The sequence below is a fragment of the Protopterus annectens genome, chromosome 1.part2 (assembly GCF_019279795.1).
Source record: "Protopterus annectens isolate FY-2018-M chromosome 1.part2, PAN1.0, whole genome shotgun sequence".
Lineage (NCBI taxonomy): Eukaryota > Metazoa > Chordata > Ceratodontiformes > Protopteridae > Protopterus > Protopterus annectens.
In genome coordinates this window covers 167,663,286-167,684,457 of record NC_056727.1, presented here as the reverse complement: position 1 = coordinate 167,684,457, position 21,172 = coordinate 167,663,286, and the positions used below count along the sequence as shown (strand labels likewise).

The 21,172-nt window shown below is 41.5% G+C and overlaps 1 protein-coding gene across 1 annotated transcript in view; it reads left to right on the top strand.

Moving 5' to 3' along the window:
• Positions 1 to 20,869, top strand: part of NENF (neudesin neurotrophic factor) — a 1,081,512-nt gene extending 1,060,643 nt beyond the window's left edge. The window contains exon 4 of the mRNA XM_044055407.1: positions 18,471 to 20,869. Within this exon, the coding sequence (XP_043911342.1) occupies positions 18,471 to 18,647 (177 nt within the window). The 3' untranslated portion in view covers positions 18,648 to 20,869. The remainder of the gene's footprint in view (positions 1 to 18,470) is intronic.
• Positions 20,870 to 21,172: the final 303 nt, after the last annotated feature.

Genomic DNA, 21,172 nt, shown 5'->3' with positions numbered 1-21,172 from the left:
GGCCCATATGCCTAAAAAAACCTAATGATAAGAATGGCTGAAGACCTTATTACTCTGGGGAAGCCACCCCTCTCCCTCTAAAAGACCTAGAACTGATTTTCCTTCCGATTCTTCTGATCAGGATTCTGAAATTTCTGTTTCTTCTGATATTTCTGTTTCTTCTGATGACCAGTATTTGCCCTTATCTACCTATGAGGATTCTGATGCATAGGGCTCCATTCCCTCTGCTTCCCCTCCAGAAGATTTCTTTTTTGGTGAAACTTAGCACACTCTTAGGGAGCATTTCTGCTGGGAAAGCCAGGATTACTCTGATTCCAAAAAGAGGCTTAGGGAATTCTTACTTCTGCCTCAACACAGGCCTTTAGCTATCCCCCCTGTACTGGACATTGTAGATGATGCCTTCTTGGAATCTAGCCTGGCCCCAGACACCTTACCTCCTGCTCCCAGGAAACCTGACCGGTATTACAGAGTACCTGATTCTCACAAGTTCCTCTTTAGGAATCCTACTGTGGACCCAGAGACCATTTCACGGGGACCCAAAGGCATTAAGGCTACTACTGCCAAAAATCCTACCCCCTCTGATAGAGATTCCAGGGCCCTGGACAGATGGGGTAAGAAGGTATACACTTCAGCTACTTTGGCCATTAAACTGCCAGTTTCATATGTTAAAGTACCAGCAGCATATTATTGGATCACTTAAACAGAAATTGATGTTGATTCCTGACTGTGTTGAAAATAAAGAATTACAGGATTTAATGCATTCTGCTGAACAAGTTGGCAAACATTCTTTGCAGTGTGGCTTTGACACCTTAGGGGCATCTTGTAGGGCTGCTGTTACTGGGTCTGTTCTTAGAAGGCAAGCTTGGCTTCAGGAGCAAACTCTGCCAGATCATGTTAAAGCCAAATTACTGTATTCTCCCTTAAACCAAGACTGCCTGTTTGGCAACAAAGCAGAAGTTGTTCTTAAAAAGATGGAGGAAAAAGCTAAATCTATGCAAACTGTTAAAGATTTCCTGCAAGTACAGTCTCTCAGATTTAGTAGGCAATGGTCTTCTAAGAATTGGTCCTTTCCTGTCTCTTCCAGGCCTTCTCAGTCCAAATCCAGGAACAGCAGACCTCCTAGGCCACAGTCTCAAGGTACTCACAGGCCTAAGCAGTGGGGGGCTCCCACTTCCAAAGCTGGAAGTAGTAAGACACCCCTCTATGGTAAACTGTCACAATGACTTGAGCCCTGCTCATCTGACCACGCCTTTAGGGGGAAAGATTGCCCTGCATGCAAAAAAAATGGGAACTCATTACCCAAGACAAATGGGTTTTAAATATTGTTTCCCAAGGATACAGATTCCACTTCCACACCTTACCAACCCCAAAAGGTTGGCCAGACCTACCCCCAAATCAGTGGGCAGAGGCTCAACAGCAGGTTCTCTCTCTTCTAAGTATCGGGGCTATTCAACCTATCCCAGCAGAAGAATAGGGACAAGGTTTTTACTCCAGACTTTTCCTGGTACCCAGAAAAGACAACAACTGGCATCCTATCCTGGACCTATCTATCCTAAACACCTTTTTGGTAATTCCAAAATTCAAAATGCTAACTCTTCATCAGCTGCTTCCCATGCTGGGCAAAAATGCCTGGTTGGCAACATTGGATTTAAAGGAAGCTTATCTGCACATCCCAAGGGATTCTTGCAGAAAATACTTATGCTTCAGAGCAGGCTACATACACTATCGGTTCTCTGCACTGCCCTTTGGCTTATCTACTGCACCCAGGGTATTCACAAAATGCCTAGCTCCAGGCAAAGAAATATTCAGATATACCCATACCTGGATGATTGTCCAATTCAGGCAGAAAGCCAGGACATACTATTAAATCATCTGGCATTTGTAAAGAAACTGCTAACCTCACTGGGGTACACCATAAACGAAAAGAAATCTCATCTAGTACGCTGCCAACAAAATGTATTCCTGGGAGCAAGCTTGAACACAGCTTCCCAGATGGCCCATCTCACACCAGAGAAACAAGTTTATCGGACAGCTTACTTCAAATTACTGGCCACAAAGACCCAGTTAACTGCAAGGAAAATACTGCAAGCTATGGGGTTCATGGCCTCTTGCATCCTGCTAATTCCATATGTAAGACTGCATATGAGGAAACTACAATGGTATTTAAAAAGCCTATGGCATCAACATTCTGGAATCAGTGATTCTTATCATCCCTTTTATAAAGACAGAATTCCTTTGGTGGGCAGAGGCCTGCTATCTCCACAAGGGACTGCCATTCACTCTACCCCCTGCCGCCCAAACCCTAACAACAGACTCATCAGACTATGCATAGGGGGCTCACTTGGCAGGGCAGTGCATTCAGAGCAAATAGAACCCGAGTCAAATGCACCTGCATATCAATCAAAAATAAATGTTAGCTGTACAGAATGCTCTGACAGCCTTCAAGGACGACATCCTTCCAGGACAATTATTGGTAAAAACAGACAGCACCACTGTTATGTGGTACATAAACAAGCAGGGGGGAACCCACTCATACCCCCTCTGCAGACTAGCCATGGGTCTATGGAACACAGCTTTGAGCTACCAAGTGCACCTACAGGCTCAATTCTTGCCAGGCAAGCTAAATCCACTGGCAGATGACCTAAGCAGAAATCTCATGGACCCACACAAGTGGAAACTGGAACCAAAGATATTCAGCATGTTGAGAAACAAATGGGGGGAGCCCAGAGATAGACCTGTTTGCCTCCCCTCAGAACTAGCAATTGGACAAATTCTGCACAAGGACTCCCCACAGACAAGCTTGGAAAGTGGATGCCCTGTCTTTCATCTGGGAAAACCTTTCAGTTTATGCCTTCCCCCCTCTGCCTCTCCTCTCCAAAGTGCTACTAAAGATCAAAACAGGACAAACCAATGACAATACTCATTGCACCAGAGTGGCCATGTCAACACTGGTACCCGCTCTTGCACAGTGCGTCGGTGCTGGAACCATGGCACCTGCCTCCGACCCCTTCCCTGCTGTCCCAGCAGGAGGGCCAGATTCTGCACCCCCAGCTTCAAACCCTGAACCTTGCAACCTGGCTAATTTCCTGAGCTCTCCATTACCATCCCTCAGTAAGCAAGTGTTGGATGTCATTCTGGAGGCAAGGAGGCCTAGTACTAGAAAATCCTATGCTGAAAAGTGGAAAAGATTCTATTCCTGGAGCCAGACTCAGGGGGTGGGCACAACAGTGCCCAGTTTACCGCATATTCTTCAATACTTAACAGAGATGCTTCACAAGGGCCTTTCCTTCTCTTCTATTAAAATTCATGCGTCTGCCATTTCAGCACATTATAGTACAGAGCCACCCCTCTTCTCTCACCCACTGCTGAAGCAATTCCTCAGAGGGGCCAAATATTTAAGACCACCCAGGAGAGCCCCTACTCCAGCCTGGGACCTTAACTTTGTATTGGAAAAGCTCACTCTACCTCCCTTTGAGCCAGCTGCAACTGCAGAGTTGAAATTCCTTTCTTGGAAAACAGCCTTCCTTCTAGCCATCACTTCAGAAAGAAGAGTGTCTGAATTACAGGCCCTCATGGCAGTGGAGCCCTTCATCATCTTCCATGCAGACAGGGTGTCCCTCAGGACCAATCCTTTCTTTATGCCCAAGGTGGTATCCAGTGTGGCCCTTAATCAGTCCATTCATTTGCCAACCTTCTTTTTTAATCCACAGAACAAAGGAGAATGAATGCTGCACTCTTTGGACGTGCACAGACAACTAAGATTTTATTTGGACAGGACTAAGCCTCTCAGAAAAATGGAACAGCTGCTAGTTGCCTTTGCTGCAGGGGCAGAGGGGAAGGCCATTTCAAAGCAAACTATTTCTAAATGGATAGGCCATTGCATTCATTTCTGCTATAAGCACCATGGAAAACCTACTCCACAGGGGATAAGATCACATTCCTCCAGGGCTGCATCTACTTCAACAGCCTTTCTCAGAGGTGTTCCTACCAGGGACATCCTAGAAGCTGCTACCTGGAGTTCTGTTCATACCTTCACCAAGTATTACCACTTGCCTATTTTCTCTAAATCCAGAACTGCATTTGCCACTGCAGTCTTGCAGGGCCTAATAGCTGGTCCTAATGGTCTCTAATTGCCTCCTCCCTTCCTTAGCTTTGGGAATCTACCCAAATGTAATGACTGCAACATTGAAACACGAAGAACATAGTGCAGTTGTGTACACTTACCATAAATGTTGATGTTCCAAGTGTATTCACTGTTGCAGTCCTGGTTACCCTCCCTCCAGCCCCCTGACTTATATTTGCTATACCTCTCTTCTTGTTTACTGTATTTAAGCTTTCGGGTGTATTTGCTTATCATTGTAGGTGTAACCTTGTATATAATTGCTTCGCATTATGGGGGCACCTGACATTTGGGGCAAGAAAAACTGATGTAATGGGGTCGGCTGCATCCTTTATCCCCTGACTACCTGACATCATGGAAGAAGCGACAGCAACCGACGCAGGACCGAAGACTTAGATAATCAGGTTGGCTGAGGGCTACCTGCAAGCAGATAACCCAAATGTAATGACTGAAACAGTGAATACAGTCGAACATCTACATTTATGGTAAGTGTACACAACTGTACTTTGTGTGGATTTCAAACTAGTATCCAGTCAATAAGAGAACAGGAGTTGTTCAGTTTATTAGTATGGGTAGGAGTGGAGATTAGTTGGGAGAAGCCATGTAAGTTAATAAATAAGTTTGGACTGTCAAGAGGACAATGATAACCAATCACTGTTGATGTCACTGAGGAGAATTGTTTAATTGAATATATTTTGTGTGAGCCAGGAGAGGATATGTTCTAGTAAAGTGATGGCACCAGGGGCCATGTATATTGTAGCTACAGTTAGTTTATTGTGATCATTAATTTTGCACTTGGCAGTCAAAAGTTCAGCAGGAGAAAATGAAGAGGAGGGTTTGTTAAGGGGGTAAGAGTAGACTGGGCTGCAGAAACAACAGAAACTATCAGGTCTGTGCCAGTGTTTCTAGCTACCAAACTCTCTACCATTTTCTTGATGTAGAATTTGCTTGTGGAAAAACAAACCTAGTTCAGGCACTTGGTTTCCATAGAAGAAGATAAAGCAGAAACTTAGTTTTCTTAGGAGAAAATAAACCGGAAAGTGACTACTGTATAGTGAGAGATGGGGGGAACCTAGTTATAGCATCCCAGTTAGTGTGCGAGACACTGACTTATTAAAATTCATATAGTTAAGCTGATTTAGTAATAATAGCTGAAGTATAGAGGATTAAGACATACAGTGCTATATTTTGCGTTTTGTTATCCGCTTACAATCCTGAGCTTAACTGAGAGTTGGAAGCATCCAAACTAGGAGGGGGAAACACTTGCGCTTGGAAAGTAATAAAGGGGACTGTAAAAGAAAACAGATTTGTGTAAGGGGAATTATATGTTAGGCTTAAGAAAGATTGAAACTGTCTAGTCTACCAGTGCTAAGAGTTGATGTAATACAGGCATAGTTGAAGGGAACCAGAATAAAACAAACAGTTCAAATGCAAGCAATATATGCTAATCTGTGGGCCAGAATAAATCTCATAATTCAACTGCAAACAATATGTGCTACTCTGTGGGCCATTTTAGGGTACTAATACCATAGACTAAGAAACTAGCATGTGAAGGGGGACAAAAAAACCCCAATAATTCTAAAAACATATTACTGTAGCTCTGTACATATGTAGAGTCAATGTAAAAAAACAAGCAACATCTTCACAGGCATATCAAAGAAATGGTGTTGACAGTTATTAAATCGGTGGAAAACAGAGCTAAACTGACTGTTAGCACACTTTATATCTACATTTGCAGCATTTGTAAAGTAGCAGTCCAACTTATTTATTACAGTGCAGGACTGCCATATGATACTCAAAAGCTACAGAGGTACCTTATAGCTTGATTTTGTTGGTCGAAATGACCTACAGGCAAGATGTACTTAACAGGTGGTTTCTCAGAATGAGGACATTTTAGCTGGAAACCAAAGGAATATATACTTACACGGCTGTGGCAGTACACATGGGATGCTGAGGAGGAGCTACACTCTCAGATGCATATTTTTTAAAGATTGCACCCTTTGTCTCCTGTATAATAAATTTGTTTGGATGCTGAGGAGGGGAGAGGCATGTTACAGCCAAGGAGAGAAGAGAGTAATGTAACAGAAGGTGAAAGTAGTGATTTATTGGCTAATGTACCACAAGGCAGACTGGGCTGCAGAAACAATAGAAACTATCAATTTGAGTAAACACCATAGGTCTGTGCCACTATTTCTAGTTACCGAACTCTCCGTTCACCATTTTCTTAATGTAGAGTTTGCTTGTGGAAAAACAAGCCTAGTTCAGGCACTTGGTTTCCTTAGGAGAAGATAAAGCAGAAACCTAGTTCAGGCACTTAGTTTTCTTAGGAGAAAACAAACCAGAAAGTGACTACTGTATAGTGGGAGATGGGGGGAGGATCTAGTTATAGTGTCCCAGTTACTGTGTGTGCCACTGCCTTATTAAAATTCATCTAGTTAAGCTGATTTAGTATAATAGCTGAAGTATAGGAGACTGACATTCAATGCTGTATTTTGCATTTTGCTGTCCTTTAAGTTACAATCCTGAGGTTAACTGAGAGTTGGAAGCATCCATAAACTTAGAAGGTTGATAAGATATTTGCATGCATTTGCTGAAGAGTATGAGGTCTGAGGTCTGAAATTCAAATGCCTGACTTCAGTCTTCAGTGATTTTCCAGAAAACTGCAAATTGTAGGAAGGGAAGTGTGACACCCCACAACTGGACCAGTAATCAAGGAGCCTCAATCCTCACCACTGACAACAGTGGAGGATGTATGCTGAGAGGATGACAAGGTACACGCACAGTATTTCCAGATGAAGCTCTTTGCATCAAGTGCAGTTTCCTTAAGAGCACACGGAGACCGCAGTCAGTTTGGGATTGGTTTCACCCTCTTTCTACAGATCTCCAGTAAGACTCCCCACTGGCACAGCTATAAGTTGAGATCTTAGCTGAGTGGTCAAACCAATACTTCCAGCACCCTCTCTGTCCAACCAGTGTTTTGTGTCCCTGGCCAAGTAGCTAACACACACACATCCTTTGAGGCTTGAGTTAATACACACACACACACACACACACACACACACACACACACACACACACACACCTGGGAAAGACTGGCACAGGTTTACTAGCTATGCCCCTTCTGCCTAGACTATAAGGTAGTTATTACTGTCACAGCCAACTCCTTCCTTATCAGCTACTCTAAAGCTTTTAGCAAAGGGTGTCCAGTCTTACCGTGTAATGATGTTCTTCGTTTTCCATTGCTGCAGTCCTTACTATTGGGGTATAGTCCGCGTCCAGTCGGCCCGAATACCAGAGTATAAGGCTGACGTCGGTCACGTCGCCTTAGACTGACGTCAGTACGTCAGGGTACTAATGCGCATGACCGACGTCATATCCTCAGTCTTTTTTGCCGCATGGTCCGATGCAGAAGCAGTTTTGCGAGTGCAGGTTGGCGTTCTGAGATATTTCCGAAACCGGAGTTTCAGACCGAATCAGAGTTGGCTAAGTACCCGTTGGGGAACATTTTGGTTTTTTCTTGCCTCAGTATTTAACCGGATGTCAGAAAAAGTGAATAACTGTATTTCTTGTGGGAAACAGATACCGCATAAGGATTTCCATACTTTGTGTATACCTTGTTTAGGGCCTGAGCACGACGTTGTTGGTTGCCGCTCTTGTGCTAGGTTTAACAAACGCACTATTAAGAGGAGGTTAGACTGTGCCAGGTTAGTGTTTGGGAAACGTTGCAATTATAAAATGCCGTCGGATGCTCCGACGCCCGCTTCGTCCGAGAAGCGCAAGGACAAAACAGCGAGGCCTAGGGTTGAAGAACCGGCAGTCCCAGACGTCAGTTCTTTAGGAGGCTCAGTGGAGCCAGAGGTTTTGCCAGGAGTTTCTATGGAGTCTCCGGCGGAAACTTTACTGTTACAGGATGTACCATCTCAGGAGGCAGGCCAGGCTGAGGGGGCTTCTCAGGTAACTATTCTTCCCTCTCTTCCCAAAGTAGTTAGAGCCTCTCCTTCTGTTGCTAAACCTTCTTTTAGAGGTAAGCCAAGTTCAGCTTCAGTGGGGGCTTCTCCTAGCTTTTCGGGTTCTGTACCTAAGAAACATATGCTTAAAATGGCAGAAGATTTGATTACTATGATTAGAGGTTCTATGGGCCCTCCTGATAAGAGGCCTAGGGTGGAACCAGAGTTTGCCAGTTTTGAACAGGGTTCAGAGGCTTCTGAGTCTTCTGCGGAAGATTTGCAGGAGTATCCTCCTTATTCTGATTCTGATGTGGATGATGCCACTCCTTCGGCTTCTCCTCCTGAGGATTTTTCATTTTCAGAAACTCTGCATTCCATGAGGGAGCACTTTAAATGGGAAGGCCAGGATTACTCTGATTCCAGGAAGAGGCTTAGGGAATTCTTGTTTTACCCCAGCATAGGCCCTTAGCTATACCTCCTGTGTTGCCTGTGGTAGAAGATGTTTTTGCAGAAGCTTCCCTGAACCCTGATTCTTTTGCCTCCTGCTCCTGTTAAACCTGATAGGTACTATAGGGTGCCCGAAGCTCATAAGTATTTGTTTAAGAGTCCTAGGGCGGACCCAGAAACTGTTTCTCAGGGGCCTAAAGGTGTTAAAGCCTCTGTGGTTAAAAATCCTGTTCCCACTGACAAAGAGGCGAGGGCTTTGGATAGGTGGGGTAAGAAACTGTATACTTCTTCCACTCTAGCCATGAGAGCGTTGAATTGTCAGTTTCACATGCTGAAATATCAAAATTATCTCCTTTCACAATTGAAATCTAAGGTGGATGCTTTGGCGGAAGGTATTGAGTGTAAAGAGTTGCTGGATTTGGTTTATGTGTCTGAACAAGTGGGCAAGCATTCTTTACAATGTGGCTTTGATGCTGTGCAGGCCTCCTCGAGGGTGGCTGCCACTAGTTCTGTTCTTCGCAGGCATGCCTGGTTGAGGGATCAGAATTTAGCTGAGCATGTTAAGACAAGGATTTTGGATGCACCTTTACAGTCTGATGTGTTGTTTGGTTCACCTGTGGAAGCAGTTTTAAAGAAAATGGAGGACAAAGCTAAGTCTATGCAAACTGTTAAGGATTTTTTGCAGGTACAGCCACCGAAGTTTAGTAGAAACTGGCCTGCTAAGGGGTGGACATATCCTGCTTATGACTCCCAGTCTAGGGGTAGGTCTAGACGTGGTAGGGGCAGGACTCAAGGTTCTTTTAGGCCTAGAACAGGGAGTTCACCTGCTCAGACTTCTGGTGAGGGCAGGGGTCAGTCCTTTCGTAAACAGACCCAATGACCTGCCTTTTCAGCTGCCAGTAGATTCTCGTCTGGCAGCTCCTTTAGGAGGACGGCTGTCTCTTTTCAAAGAAAATTGGGATTTAATTACTCAAGACAGATGGGTGTTGGACATCATTCACCACGGTTACAGGTTTTATTTCCATACAATGCCCCCTTTCCATGGCATGCCAGACGTTCCTCCTCCACAAAGAAAAGAGGCTCACAAGCAAGTTTCTCAGTTACTCCAAATGGGGCCATTCAGCCAGTCCCTGTATCAGAAAGGGGCCTGGGATTTTATTCCGCATGTTCCTAGTACCAAAGAAGGGGAACACGTGGAGACCAATTTTGGATTTATCTCTCCTCAACACTTATCTGGACATTCCCAAGTTCAAGATGTTGACGTTACAACAGCTTTTACCTCTGCTGGGCAAAGATCACTGGATGGTAACTTTAGATCTCAAGGAAGCTTACCTTCATGTACCTGTCAGGCTAAGTTGCAGGAAGTATCTGCGGTTTCGAGCTGGAGATTCTCATTATCAGTTCTCTGCATTGCCCTTTGGCTTATCTACTGTTCCCAGAGTATTCACAAAGATTCTGGCTCCAGTGATAGCTTACTTCAGGCTACAAGGAATTCAAATCTATCCTTACTTAGACGACTGCCTGATTTTGGCTCAAGAAAAGGAAGACCTTCTACAGCATCTGGAATATGTTATAGCAGTGCTAAGATGCCTAGGGTATTCTGTGAACGAAATAAAGTCCAGTCTAGTACCCTCTCAAGACATGTGCTTTCTGGGTGTGAGACTGAATACAGCAGCCCAGATGGCCTTTTTAACCCCGGACAAACAAATGAGTCTATCACTTTACTTCCATCAACTATCTCATCAGTCCGTGCTGACTGCAGGGACAGTCCTTCAAGCATTAGGGTTCATGGCATCTTGTATTCTGGTGCTTCCCAATGCCAAACTGCATATGAGGAAGTTACAATGGTATCTCAAAAATGTATGGACACAGCACTGCCAGGATTTAGACACTGTCATTCACATAATACCTTGCCTTCAAAGAGAATTTTTGTGGTGGGCTCAGGAATGTCACCTAAACAAGGGACTCTCTGTGACCCGGCCAGAGGCAAGTCAGATTTTAACGACAGATGCCTCGGACTTTGGGAGCTCATCTAAACGGACAGTGGATACAAGACAAGTGGCCTGCCAGACTACAGCATCTACATATCAACATGAAGGAGATGTTAGCAGTCCAGTTCGCATTACTGGCTTTCAAGGAGTTACTTCTTCCAGGACAGGTGTTGATTCTAACAGACAACACAACTGTCATGTGGTACATCAACAAGCAAGGGGGAACACATTCTTATCCTTTATGCAGGCAAGCGATGATTTTATGGGAGACTGCGCTAAGCTTGCAACTAACTCTTCAGGCAAGGTTTCTGCCAGGAGCACAGAACTCCTTAGCAGATGTGTTAAGCAGACAAATCATGGATCCCCACGAGTGGAAACTGGATCTTCATGTATTTCAGAAATTGACAGTGTCATGGGGAACTCCAGACATAGATCTGTTCGCTTCTCCACTAAACCACCAGCTGCTAAAGTATTGCACAAAGGGGTTTCATCACACAGCTTGGAAAGTGGATGCTCTGTCTTTCAGTTGGGAAAACCTTCATGTGTATGCCTTTCCACCTCTGCCTCTTCTTCCAAAGGTACTATTAAAGGTCAGACAAGACAGGCCAAGGATGATTTTGATAGCTCCAGATTGGCCTCGGCAACACTGGTACCCACTACTACGGAGTCTGGTAAAGAAGCCTCCATGGCCTTTACCTCTGATTCCTCATCTGTTATCTCAGAAGGACGGTCATCTGCTCAATGTCAAGCTTCACTCTCTTCATCTAGCAGCCTGGCATATTCTGTGTTGAAACGCAGCAGGTCTCAACTTCCTCAACAAGTTTTAAATGTGATTATGGAAGCAAGACGACCTAGTACAAGGAAAGTGTACGCAGCAAAATGGAAGAGATTTTTATTTTGGAGTACAGCAAAGAATTTGGAGATTTCTGAGCCTAATTTGAGTGTGGCTCTTCAATATCTTACTGAGTTATTGGACAAAGGGTTGTCCTTCTCTTCTATTAAGATTCATGCTGCAGCAATTTCAGCTCACTATGATTGTGACCCGCCTTTGTTTTCGCATCCTTTGTTCAAGCAGTTTCTTAGAGGGGCAAAAAATATAAGACCCCACCTAGAGCTCCTACTCCTGCTTGGGATCTCAATTATGTGTTGGAAAAACTTACTCTACAACCTTTTGAGCCTGCAGCTACTGCTGAATTGAAATACTTGTCATGGAAGACTGCTTTTCTGTTGGCTATTACTTCTGCAAGGAGGGTGTCTGAGTTGCAGGCCCTTATGGCAGTAGAGCCCTTTGTGGTTTTCCATAAGGATAGGGTATCATTACGTACTAATCCTTCCTTTATGCCTAAGGTGGTTTCTAGTGTGGCTTTAAACCAAACTATTCATTTGCCTACGTTTTATGCAGACCCTCAAAATAAAGGGGAAAAGATTTTGCACACTTTAGATGTACACAGGCAACTGCGTTATTATTTAAGCAGGACTAAGGATTTTAGGCAGTCTCAGCAGTTGTTTGTTTCTTTTGCTTTGAATTCACAGGGCACGCCTGTGTCAAAACAAACTATTTCTAGGTGGATTGGCTTTTGCATTGCATTTTGTTATTCCCATCATGGCAAGGAGATTCCAGCTGGGATTAGGCCTCATTCCACTAGGGCTACGGCCACTTCAACAGCATTTCTAAGGGGAGTGGCAACTAAGGATATTTTGGAAGCAGCTACTTGGAGTTCTGTGCATACTTTCTCTAAGCATTATCACCTTCCTATCTACTCTAAGTCTAGGGCTGGTTTTGCCACAGCTGTTTTGCAAGGCATGTTGTCAGCTCCTCCTTCTTTATGATTTGCCAGCCTCCCTTCCCTCTGCTTTGGGATTCTACCCAATAGTAAGGACTGCAGCAATGGAAAACGAAGAACATAGTACAGTTTTGTACCTACCATAAATGTAGATGTTCGAGGATTCCATTGCTGCAGTCCAATTTACCCTCCCTCCTTCCCCTCTGTGTTTAGGGGTGGTTGTGTAGGTGAGTTTACATGCTTCTATTTTTGTATATATTCTTGTATATATTGTACGTGTTTTTGGTGCAGGTATTTTGGGCCTTGCCTTTTTAGGGTCTTCTGACATCTGGGGCAAGAAAAGACTGAGGATATGACGTCGGTCATGCGCATTAGTACCCTGACGTACTGACGTCAGTCTAAGGCGACGTGACCGACGTCAGCCTTATACTCTGGTATTCGGGCCGACTGGACGCGGACTATACCCCAATAGTAAGGACTGCAGCAATGGAATCCTCGAACATCTACATTTATGGTAGGTACAAAACTGTACTTTACTATTAATCCAAATGGTAGTTTGACCAAGAGCAAGGCTATTGGGAGTGGCTTACACATTGTCACCAAGTAAATATTCAAGTACTCTCAGAACTTCAAATGTCAGCCACAATGAAAGGTTTAAATATATTTAATAATAAATAATAAAAGAACAAGAAAATACTCAGTATATAATCACAGTAACATCAGAGTTCAAAGTCACAGGAAATATTAAAAAAAAAACATTGCAGTAAAGTCCCAAATAAAGAAAAATATGTAAATTAAGATTTGCTATATTCCTGACTATATCTAAAAAAATACTGTACCCTAGTTCACTTTACGTATAGAGCAAGCAAGGCAGATGTGGTTAATGTGTCTTCCAGCTGATGTCTGGTCAAAGACAAATACAAAATGTTTGGTCTCTCAGCGAGTTCTTAAATTAATACCCCAAATATTACTGCTGGGATAACTTACAGGATGACATCACTTCTTGTCATCTGACTCTATCCCAGGTGAATAACGACCATTGATGCCGCTGGTAGCATTTGGCATCTACCTGTGAAAATACATACACAAGAGCTTTTTCTCAAATCTTGGTACTTCCTGGAAGTCCTAAAACAATAAAACACTTGCAAGATAATGCAGAGAACCTCTAGTTTTAGACATTGTGTCTGTTACTGCACTGAAACTGAAAGATACCATCCTTTTATTACGTGGTCATAAAGTAATTTAAATTTTCAGCTGTTTTTCTGAAATTAACCTCCTGTGTTCCAGTTTCTGTTGGTAATGTATGTACGTTTAAACAGTTACAATAGTGTATATACATTTGTGTCCTTTTCCAGTAGGGTACACCGTGGATACATCTTTAAGCACAGTACTTTGTAAAATACCTTTTAAACACATGCTTCTGTACCAGCAGTTTGATATACACATAACATACAGTTCTAATATAGTTGTAACACAAGCATATGAATCTTGTTGATATTCACAAATGACATATAAGTATTTATAAAATTCCAGACAGCTGTGCTGGCAGTATCTCTCTTTGTCACACTTCTGTATAAATTATGTTGATATTCACAAATGACATACAATTATTTACAAAATTCCAGATAGCTGGGCTGACAGTATCTCCTTTCATGACTATAGTCTGAGCATAGTTATCACTGCCATCAGCCAGGTCCTTATTAGCTACTTTAAGGCCCTTAACAAAGGGTGTCCAGTATTACTGTGTAATGTTGCTATTAATACAAATGGTAGTTTGACCAAGAACAAGGCTATTATTAGTGGCCAATACTGTGTCACCAAATAAATATGCAAATACTCTCAGAACTTAAATATCTCTAGACAGATTAGCGACAATGAAAATTTTAGATATAGTAATAGTAAATAAAAGAGGGCAGCCGCAGTGGTGCCACAGTTAGCGTTGCCACCTCACAGCAAGAGGTTCTCCAGTTCGATCCTCGGCTGGGGTGCCTTCTGTGCAGAGTCTGCATGTCCTCCCTGTGGTAGCGTGGGTTTCCTCTGGGTGCTGCAGTTTCCTCCCACATCCCAAAGACATGTGGATTGGACACTCCAAATTGGCCCTAGGCATGAGTGTGTGCGTGTGTGTGCCTTCTGTGGAAGGTTGGGTGCCGGGCTGGCAACTCGACACCGAAAAAAACTCCACTGCCAATCATGAGCGGACAGGTGATCTGCTGTGGCGACCTCTAACCGGGAAAAGCCAAAAGAAGAAGAATAAATAATAAAAGAACAAGAAAATACTCAGTATATATTTACAGTGACATCAGGGTTTAAAATCACAGGAAATATTTAAAGCAACATTGCAGGACAGACTCACATAAATAAGGAAAAAAAACATGTAAACTAAGCTTTACTATATTCCTGACTGTATCTAAGAGAATTACTAGTCCCTAGTTAACTAACTTCATCAGAATAAGGCAGATGTGTGGTGAATGGGTCTTCTTTAGTTGGTGTCCGGTCCAAGACAGAATATAGAATGCTGTCTCTCAGGTCCAAGACAGAATATAGAATGCTCTCTCTCTCTTAATATCTCAAATATTACTGCTGGGTTAGCTTGCAGAATTACATCATTTCTGGTCATCTGACTTCTAGTCCCTAGGCCCAAAACAACCAATGATGGCGGCTGGTAGTGTTTAGCATCTACCTGTAAAAATACATAGACAAAGGCTTTTACTTCAGAGCTTGGTAGATGCTGGAAGTCATAAAATAATAAAACACTTCCCAGACGATTCAGAAAGTTCCCTAGTTTTAGACATTGTGTCTCACTGCTGCATTGAAACTGAAAAGTATTATCTTTTATTGTATAGCCATAAAGTAATTAGATTTCAGCTATTTTTCTGAAGTTTTGCTGGATTGAAGTTAACCTCCTGTTTTCAGTTTCCACTGCTAACATATATACAGTTAAACAGTTACAATAGTGCATGTACATTTTTGTTCTATTCCAGTAGGGCAAACTGTGGATACATTTCAAGTACTTTGGTAAAACCTTTTTAACACACGTCTGTACAAACCATTTTATATGACATACAATTCTAATACATTTATAACACCAGCATCTTATGTAGATCATTTCGATATTCGCCAATAACATATATAATTATTTACAAACTTCCAGATAACTGTGCTGGCAGTATCTCCCTTTGTCACACTTTTATATAAATCATGTTGATGTTCACAAATGACATATAATTATTTACAACCACTCATCACAGGCAGACTAAAGGTATGAGACAAAAAACTGGACTTTGCCTTTCAGTATTTACAAGTTAAAGCTTAGATTTTTTTAAACTTTGTATATTTATCTAATGTCTATACACATGCTTGCACTGAGTCTCTAACTGTGCATCTTAGGACACTATTTACAATTCACATTTTCATTGTTATGTCATACATTTCAACATATTTGATCAACCGAAGTTCACTAACCATCCTTTGTTGTGACAAGTGCAGGTTTCCATAACCTGGCAATATATATTCTTACGGCTGCCAGTAAGACCTAAAACAAGGAACACTAATATTAGCATATACTGAAGTGATGGTATTAAGCACTAGTTGCTTATATTGTGTGATCACTGGATCTGAAAACAGTGTTGAATCTAATAGAAATTATTCCTTGAGCACTCTCAACCTTAACTATATCTGTTCATGCCTAACAAGTAACTTAAGTTGTAGGCAGAGATGGCTCATTGCACTTGATTGCTGGGCTCTAGCCCTCTCTGATGAAGAATAGACCATTTACTTTTTATTGTATTTTCATTTTTATACAAAAATAGATGATGTTCCAATGTTGTCCCTTTTTTGGGGCTTGGAACTTGTACGTTGAAGTCGATCTCTACAAATAAAGGAACGTCAGCTCTGATGTTTTTAAAACAGCCCAAAATGTATGCATGCACTCTCAGAGAATAAGGTGGTTATGCCTTATTACAGGTTATCCTGCCTTTTCTGGGGGATATAAATGATATTTCAGTAGGGTTTGTTTGGGTAACTAGATGAAGCAGTGGCCGTCCTTTCCCACTGGCTTAGGTTGCATCAGGTGATTGATGCTTTAGACGATCTAAGTCAAAAGTTAAAGCATTCTTGTGGATGGATTCTGATGTGAACATGGAAGAAACTGTTCTAAACATTTTTTTTAAATAAATAGTACTATGCACAGTCTTTTGAGATGCCATTGCCAGCCATTCTGTAGGATGTTATACATTTTTCTAATATTGTGTGTGGGATATTTAGAAAATGGGGGATTGTAATGAGTTGCATTGTATGGATCAGACAATACAAAACTGCAATGTGTGACTGTGGCTGTTTTGTATTTATTCATTTGAACACAATCAGACTTTTGAGTTGTTTACAAACTTTAAAGTTGCTGCAGTTGGTAGCCACATCTCTCTCTCTCTGTATGTCCATGTAGGATTGCAGCAGATTGCACTGTATGGATCTGGCAGCAGTGACCTGAGTATGTATTCATGTGGCCATTGTGTATTTATTCATCCATTTGATCACAGTTGGATATCTGGGGTATACACATTCAATTGTGTCTTAAATTGATGGGCAAGGGGGTTGCATTGGATTGTATTATATGTATCTGACAACAGTGAGCCAAAGTACATTGTAATGGCCATTATTTATGCACTTGTGCAATAATTTCATCATAGGTATACGTAGTCATTCATGTGGCTGTAACTAATAGGCAAATCTGAGTGTTTTGAGTGTTTGTGTTGAGGATGCAGGGTTTGCACTGCTTGCTTCTGAGAAAATAATTATTGTGGCCATTATTTGTGAATTTATTAATTCCATAATAAAACATTTAAAATGTACACAGTCAATAAAGTTAATTGCTGTAATTGCGTGTGTGTGTGTGTGTGTGTGTGTGTGTGTGTGTGTGTGTGTGTGTGTGTGTGCGAGAGATGCACTTTCACAACAAGTTGTTTGCATCTGACAGCAACAAGCATGGATACATTGTCATGCCAATTATTTATGCATTTAATTTTTTATTTGATCACATTCACACATCTAAGATGTGCATAGTCAAAGTGGCTGTAATTGATGGTCCTGGAGGGAATCTTTGGGTAAAACTGACTGACCCCTGCTGTTATTTGATCACAGTTGAACAGCTTGTCTTACTTGGTAAGGCTCGTGTGTATTTAACGCAAGGTGTCAGTAAAGTGGCTACACTTAGTAGATATTGAGGCAGTCTGTGGTTAAAAGTGACTGACCCAGACAACATTTGAACACACTTAAGCACTTTTTTATCTGGCTCGGCAGGCTAGTATATGTTTAAGCAAAACATTACTGTGACTGTTATTTTTATTTGCTTTCAATCAGGAATCTGAGGTGTGCTGCCAGTGAAGTGGCTGAAATGAGTAGGTACTGAGACATTCTGTGGATGGGAATGATTACAGCTGCTGTGTGATAACATTTTAAAATGACACTGTTCTGGCTTTTCCGGAATAGTGTGTGTTTGAGTAAAATAAGCTTAGAAGTGTTTGTGTGAGTATTGTTATTTATTTGATTGCAGTCAGACTTTTGAGATGTATACAGTCAATGTAGTGGCTGTAATGAGTGGGTAGAGAAGCAGTCTGTAGATAAAAGTAGTTTAACCCAGTTGTTGATCACAATTAAACAGTCCCTGACCTACCATAGTACAGTGCCACCCAATTCCAGTTAGCCCGACTCATTCAGTTGTTTCCTGCAGTTCACCTTGTGTTGAAGTTACCAGCAGTCAACTGTCTGAGGAGACTATTTTCAAGTAGTCTTGCTAGTGCAGACATGACCTTATAAGGACTTCTGTAGAAATTAGAGGAATATATAACATGCGGAATGCTGAGAGTAAGGGCCATGGTTCCTTTATCATAGTTCTCCACTATGAATTTCCAGACGTTTTAAGGGTGATGTCTTTTTAAAAATCACTTAAGTATTTCTGTTTTAACTGTGCCTTTTTTAAATTATTTTGCAGAAACTTTAATTTGCTAATAATTTCCCTACAGGAATGAACTTTGAAAATGTCTCTTTAAGCTCCTGTTATTACCAAGGCACAAGACATTGCAGTTGGTAGCAGATGATCAATGTAGTACTGCAGTACACCACATTTCTTACACGTTTGTGAAATCAGCTAGTTGTCTAAAAGTTCTCTGTGTTTTTTTAATTTCAGACCGGGCTTACAGAATCACAGCTGGAGTCCTTGGAAGACATTTTTAATAATGTGTACAAGGCCAAGTATCCAATTGTTGGATATATGTCTTATCGAATTCTTAAGGAGGATGGTAGTCCTAGAGAAGACTTTAAGCCAGAAGATCAACCTCACTTTAGTATCAAAGATGAATTTTGATTTTTGTTGCACAGCTACATGTAGGTGCATTGTATGGCTGTTGTGTTGCATTTTGTAATACAGAAGATGAGGACTATGAGTGAATATTTTGTGGAGCAATAACTTAGTTTAGAACCTGGAACAGCAACTCTTACAAAAAAACAATTAACACCAAGTTCCTTTAGTATTGTTTACATAGTGGTACTGTATGTCTTGAGGAATGTTGTAACTCTGGGTATCTAACAACTTTTGGACAACTTTAGAAAGAAAATGAATAACTGAAAGTTTAAAAAAATGCCAGACTAATGAGCTTTGAGATTTTATGCAGACCTAAGTTTTCCCACACACTTTAGGTTGAGAAGGTTGCTTTACCAAACAAAACTCCAGGTTTTCATTCCCAAAAACTGGTGTTTCTTACAGACACAGACACACACACACACACACACACACACACACACACACACACACACACACACACACACACACACACACACACACACACACACAATCTCTCATACAGCTAGAAGCACATTCTAGAGGTACTATATCTTAACATTTGGAATTCTGTTTGGTAGTAGATATGTCTTCATACAAATCGTACAAACCAATAAAATGCTACACAGGACAAAATTGCTTTGCACCTATTACTTTATTATTCTTATACATTCCAGATTGTAGCCTTCCAGAATTGCATAGGTTCATTGTGAATGTACTGGTACAGTAAAGGTCTCTAGTGTTTTTTGTAGACTTACAGTGGGAAGTACAGTAACAGTTTGAAGTAAGCAGGGCATGAGTTTTGGACTAGGTCAAGACTCCAAATAAGATTTCAGAAACTGTTAACATTTGAGCAGGCTGTCTAGTCGCTATATAACTTCACACAGGAAAAAAGCTTTAATTTAGTTTATCTGCTCTGAAAGGTACACAACACATTAGTCATCACAGTTGTGTGTTAATGCATATGAATAATAGTCTTCTGTGAAGCTTCTAATTTTCCTATTTGGAAGCACATTTTGTTTGGAGGTGGTAACTTTTACGTATAAGAAAAGTTTGTTGCTGAACTGATGTTATTCTGTGGAGGTGTAAGCCTTTTTCCTTTTTCCATCCAGACAGAGTTCCAGTGGTTAAATGTCTGTCTGTGTTGGTGGACAGTAAACCAACCAATGCCAAGACGTTGCTTCTCATGGGAAACTGATTGTCCCTTGACATCTGTAATATAGCTTGCTATTTATTCTGAAGGCAAGATATAGTGCCAGATTCCAAAAGTGTAAGTGACTTCACTTCAGTGTAATACATCATAGTAAGTCAGTTACAGTGAGAAGTCTTGGAATTGGGCCTATACAATGCTTTCCTGAGGGCCGCGCAATTATAGCTTGATTATGGGTCTGCTCTTGCATGGATATTCTAGTAAATAAAATACCATTCACCCATTTAATATTACTTACAAACTCCAGTGTACCGAGAGGTGTGATGTGATGTAATGTTCTGTGTAGGGGGCCTTGTAACCTGCAGTCCACAACTTCTTATACTGTTTTGGATTTAAATATTACCCTGTTTCAGATGTAAGGTCTTGGAGATGGTCAGACACATGTAGCATGTGCGGTAGTACCACTTGTACCTTCTGAAGCAAATCACTGCATCATTTGTGCCTTCCTACTGATCATATGCAATAGGTAACTTCACATGTAGTACTGTGGCAGGGGGGAGGGTCTAGAGACTGGGTGAATTAAAGAAATCCTGGCGTAGTTTATAAGGTATTCATGTGACAGCTTATGTATACAAGCATCCTACGTAGCTAGGGAAAACCTTTTGTATTTTCTTCATTTGTCAGAAATGTAGAGTGCCACTTTTAGGGAGCCCTCAGAAGTAAAGATTATGATTTTCTGTCATGTATTTACAAAGATGGAAGACAAAAGTGTATATATGCAATATGACCAGTTAAATTGTTTTTGTGTTCTGTGTGGCTACATTGCTGTTTTTAATTTTGACCGCTTAGTGGTCAAAAACATGGATATACTGTTTGTACTTGTTCCTTTTTCTTTTGAAAATATTGAAGTACTGTAAGAACTGTAATTCAGTCGACATCACTGGTACTTTTTTTAGGGGGGGGGGGTCTCTCACTATTAGTATATTGCAATACTGTTTACAAATCTTAGATTATTGTGCCTGTGAACTGACTAAAGTTCTGACTAAAATTTACCTGAAACTGAACAGTAAATACAAAAGTAAATGTTTTGTGGAAAATGTTTCCAGTTATTTTTCTGTCATTTTGAGAATGTTAGTTGGTGTGATGATTTGTTGCTTTTTAACCTGTGTTCAGTGCCATGCTACTTTACTCATCCTTTCAGATGTAATATAGGAAGGCTGGAAGTTTCCTGCTTTTTTCTTACTTTTATTTTATTTATTTTTCATTTGTTTACCGGCAGTGTCCAACTGAGCCAGAGGCCCATTTTCAGTGGAGGCCCAGGGAGAAAAGTTCCATGATGTTCTTCATTCCACATTGCTGCTTTGGAGTCTCAGGGAGACTTTACTGTTACAGGATGTGTCCT